General features: G+C 34.9%; 1 protein-coding gene across 1 annotated transcript; it reads left to right on the top strand.

The window, feature by feature from the left end:
* Positions 1 to 256: 256 nt before the first annotated feature.
* Positions 257 to 3,377, top strand: LOC101257219 (probable protein phosphatase 2C 63). The gene is made up of 4 exons (XM_004248720.5): positions 257 to 781; positions 1,058 to 1,431; positions 2,361 to 2,597; positions 2,886 to 3,377. Exons 1-4 carry the CDS (start codon positions 526 to 528, stop codon positions 3,162 to 3,164), a joined length of 1,146 nt encoding a protein of 381 aa, XP_004248768.1. The 5' UTR covers positions 257 to 525; the 3' UTR covers positions 3,165 to 3,377.
* Positions 3,378 to 4,158: the final 781 nt, after the last annotated feature.

Below are 4,158 nucleotides of genomic sequence, written 5' to 3'. Positions count from 1 at the left end.
AATGTCATTTTTTTTATCACGATCGTTGTTGGAGAAATTTTCCTTTTAATTAAGGGTTTATTAAACTAACTTATCTACCTCCTATCAAGATAGATGTAAGATTTGGGTATATCCTATCTTCTTAATACAATTACATATAATTCTAAATTATTTTTTTAAAAAAATTATATTCAGATCAAATACGTGGAATAAAATTGAATTGAAATTATTTAGAGTAGGTAAGCTAAGAAAGAGGAGAGGGTAGTCAAAATTAGAAGGATATGACATCGCACGAAACGGATAAAGCATTATTTGGCTTTTGGTATTATATTGCGCGACTGGTTTTGTAATAAGAGGAGATAGACGCGTAAAGGGTAGGCTGTGATTATTCCGTGTTTGTCTTTTTCAATACGCGGTTTCCCCCCCTCGACTCTCTCCTCAACTAAAATCCCTCTCTTGTTCCATTTCTCTTTTCTTCCCTATTCTTCTTCTTCTTCTCTCCCACAAAAATTTGGGATTCAGAAATTGTAATTGGACGGAAAAGTTATGATGAGATTGTGTTATCGGCCGTTGGAGAGGTGTTTTGGAAGGCGGAGTGGTGATGGACTTTTGTGGCATACAGATTTGAAGCCTCATGCATCTGGTGATTTTTCTATGGCTGTTGTTCAGGCTAATTCATCTCTTGAAGATCAAAGTCAAGTACTTACTTCTCCTTCTGCTACCTATGTTGGTGTTTATGATGGTCATGGAGGCCCTGAAGCTGCGCGTTTTCTTAATAGACATCTCTTTCCTTATTTAAACAGTACGATATCTTTCTCTTACTTATTCCCATTATCATGTGTACCATCTTACTTTAAAAGAGGTTAGGGAGACAGAATTCTGATTTTAGTTTAATTCTGGAAATGTTTTGTTCATCAGTGATACCTGATTTTATGTACCTAGGATTTATTTTTCAAACATTGGTGTTTTAGGTTAACATGAGTAGCGTGTTCTATTAATTAGGCTGCTTACCTTTTGATCGATCACTAGATCATTATTTTGCAGTTTATCTAATTTATTTGCTTTCAATTCGGTGTAGAGTTTCAGAAAGAGCAAGGTTGTTTATCATCGGAGGTGATAAAGAGAGCATTTAATGCGACAGAAGAGGATTTTATTCGATTGGTGAAGCAATCACTGCCTTCTATGCCGAAGATTGCTTCAGTTGGATCATGTTGTTTGTTTGGTGCTATTTCGGGTAGTGAATTATATGTAGCTAATGCAGGAGACTCTAGGGCAGTGCTAGGACGCAGAGGTTTTGACGGGGAGAAAAGTAAAGTGGTTGCAGAAAGGTTGTCCACTGATCATAATGTTTCATGTGAGGAGGTGCGGAAAGAGGTGGAATCACTTCATCCTGATGATCCATCTATAGTGGTACACTGTCGAGGAGTTTGGAGAGTTAAAGGCATAATTCAGGTGAGCTTGCTTATTTGGTGCTTACTTTAAACCAAATTTGTCGCCTTTATTTATGGTTGACGTAAGCATTTTTTGGTTCAACGCTGTTGTTGTGATAGATCAAAATAATGTTGATTGTGAACAATCCATTCATTGTAAGTGAACTGCACATTGGAGTTCTCTAGCTTTTCCTGTTTTCCTGGTTTCCTTTTTGAAAAGTAAAAGCACGACTCTCGGGAGCTTGCTTATGAGATTCCCACTTGGCAAGTCATAGCTGTAATCTCAAAATGTTGTGTTTGTTGTCGTTAATGGTTGTCTACCTTATGGTCAATGATTTGCCATTGCTATGGCGTAACATGCTTAGTTGGATTTTCTTGAAAATATTTTCATTCATCTTCCTGAGAGTAGCTACAAAGTTCTTTAGTGTGTAGAATTGAACTGAAATTTTGTTCTTTCTGCTTTCTTTTCTGGCCCATGAACTCAATTTCTTTGTTGGATCTTTTCTTATTTGATCCTCTCAATTTCTAGCTCAGCTTAATCCCGGTTGAATCACAGAAATTGTTGAGTTGGTGCTTCCGATTTTCCCTTTAATTTTGCTGACTATACCTTCGTTTTTTGAGATAGGAGGATTTCACAAGGCGGAGATTTGTGATTTCAGGGAATATAATATCATCTCCCTTTTAACTTTTTTTTGCTATATATTCTGATAATCTTGATTTTATTCTTTATGTGTTTGTAAATGTATGAACATTATCCTGGGAAAGTAAAGAGAGAATATCTGCACTTTGTTTGTAGCCTTTATGCTTCTCTGCTCTTTACTCTAGACTTTGTCATCTGAATGTGCGAGAAAGATACTTATGCATGCTACCTTTTATTTATAGCCTATTTTCTGTCTTTGGTCTTTAGTCTAGACTTTTTCATGTGATTTTGGGATACATCGCACTTTGCAGGTCTCAAGATCTATTGGAGATGCCTATCTTAAGAGACCGGAGTTAAACAGAGATCCTATCTTTCAAAAATATGGAAATCCTGTTCCTTTGAAGCGGGCTGTAATGACTGCAGAACCTTCCATAGTTACTAGAAGAATTAGAACGCATGACTTATTTGTGATATTTGCTTCTGATGGCCTCTGGGAACAACTAAGTGATGAAGCTGCTGTGGAAATAGTCTTTAGAAACCCAAGAGCTGTAAGTTGACCTTTCTTTTGTTCTTATTTTCTGTTGACAAGTTATGGAAAAATATGTACATTTTGTTGAGCTGCTAAACAGCTTGCGTGCGGACTGTATACAACCAAGTATACTATTTCATCCGAACGCAAGTCTGCTTAATCTTAAGGGGACTGATAATGGCTTTGATGACATTCATTTTGAAGTCATCTTAGCAAAACTAGATACCTGTTTCTCGCTGTTGTTGCTATTTCGTTTGTTTGATCTTAGTAGTATGATGGACTGAGTTTTGGGTTGGTGTACTTGCAGGGAATCGCTAAGAGACTGGTGGGAGCAGCCCTTAAGGAAGCTGGTAAGAAGAGGGAAATGAGGTACAAGGATATAAAGAAAATAGAGAAGGGAATTAGGCGTCATTTCCACGATGATATATCAGTGGTAGTGATCTATCTTGATCAGCAGAAGAAGTCTTTCCAATCCAAAGGCAGCGCTGGCTGTATCTCTCCGCCTGTGGACATATCGTCGTATCATTCAGATGGTGTTGCAGATGAACCAAGTGGTTTGAGTCTCTTAAAACAGGCAATTTATTAATGGGTACAGTAGGATTATGGTAGTGAAAAATGATATGATGCGTGGAAAGAATGCTGATTGTATTGTACATAAAATCACAGTTTTGGGTGGCTGGTTGAATGCATTGCCAGCAACAAGCTTTCAGTTTAGGAGCTGACCAAATACATTTTTTTTCCAAACGGATTCTCCTCTTCATTTTTTTTACATATATATATAAAAAGATATATAGCTAAATGGATGTCCATTATTTTGAGTTAGAATAGGTCTTTTATTAATCACTTATGATCCTCCAAAATTTCTGTGAGACCTGGCTCTGTACATTTCCAGATTTACGTTATACATATTTCTAAGTATTATAATTAATCACTAATAACAATATTTAATATTATGAGATTAAAATATTTACATATTTTACATCTTAGTTTATAACTATAAAATTCGATAAACCTTATTTAAACTCTATTCCAAGTTTAAATTACCTAAACAAATTCAAATGAAAGGAGTACAATATAATAATGCAAGAGTTATTTGTTTATATTTTTTCTATGGTAGAACTGGTACTCTTTTACAATTGTTAATTGTCCAAATAATATTAATATTTCTTAGCAAACTACTTGTACACACAAATTTTGTATTCTTCCTCTTCCTACCATTGATTTCTTCCATTAATTTTTAGCCTTTTACATAATTTCTCTCTAAAATTATACAGTTTTCTTCTTAATGGTTCTTGAATCTTATCCGTTTCTTTTTATACCAAGGAATTTATCATTCAAACTGTGGGGTTCCAGCCCTATATTAATTGTCAAAATCTTAATTTGGTATAATATACCAACTAAATCTACCAAGATAACTATTTAAGTTGCAAAGTTTGAAAATTAAGTATTTTCATTATGTCATTGGTGATAACAATAGTTGTAAGTTTCTTCTATAAATAAAGCATTCTTGCTCATTTGAATAACACACCAAGTTAGAAAGAAAATTCATTTTGAGAACACAGTGAGGTATTTCATAGACT

Source organism: Solanum lycopersicum, chromosome 10, assembly GCF_036512215.1.
Source record: "Solanum lycopersicum chromosome 10, SLM_r2.1".
Lineage (NCBI taxonomy): Eukaryota > Viridiplantae > Streptophyta > Magnoliopsida > Solanales > Solanaceae > Solanum > Solanum lycopersicum.
This window is presented reverse-complemented; position numbering and strand designations above follow the sequence as displayed.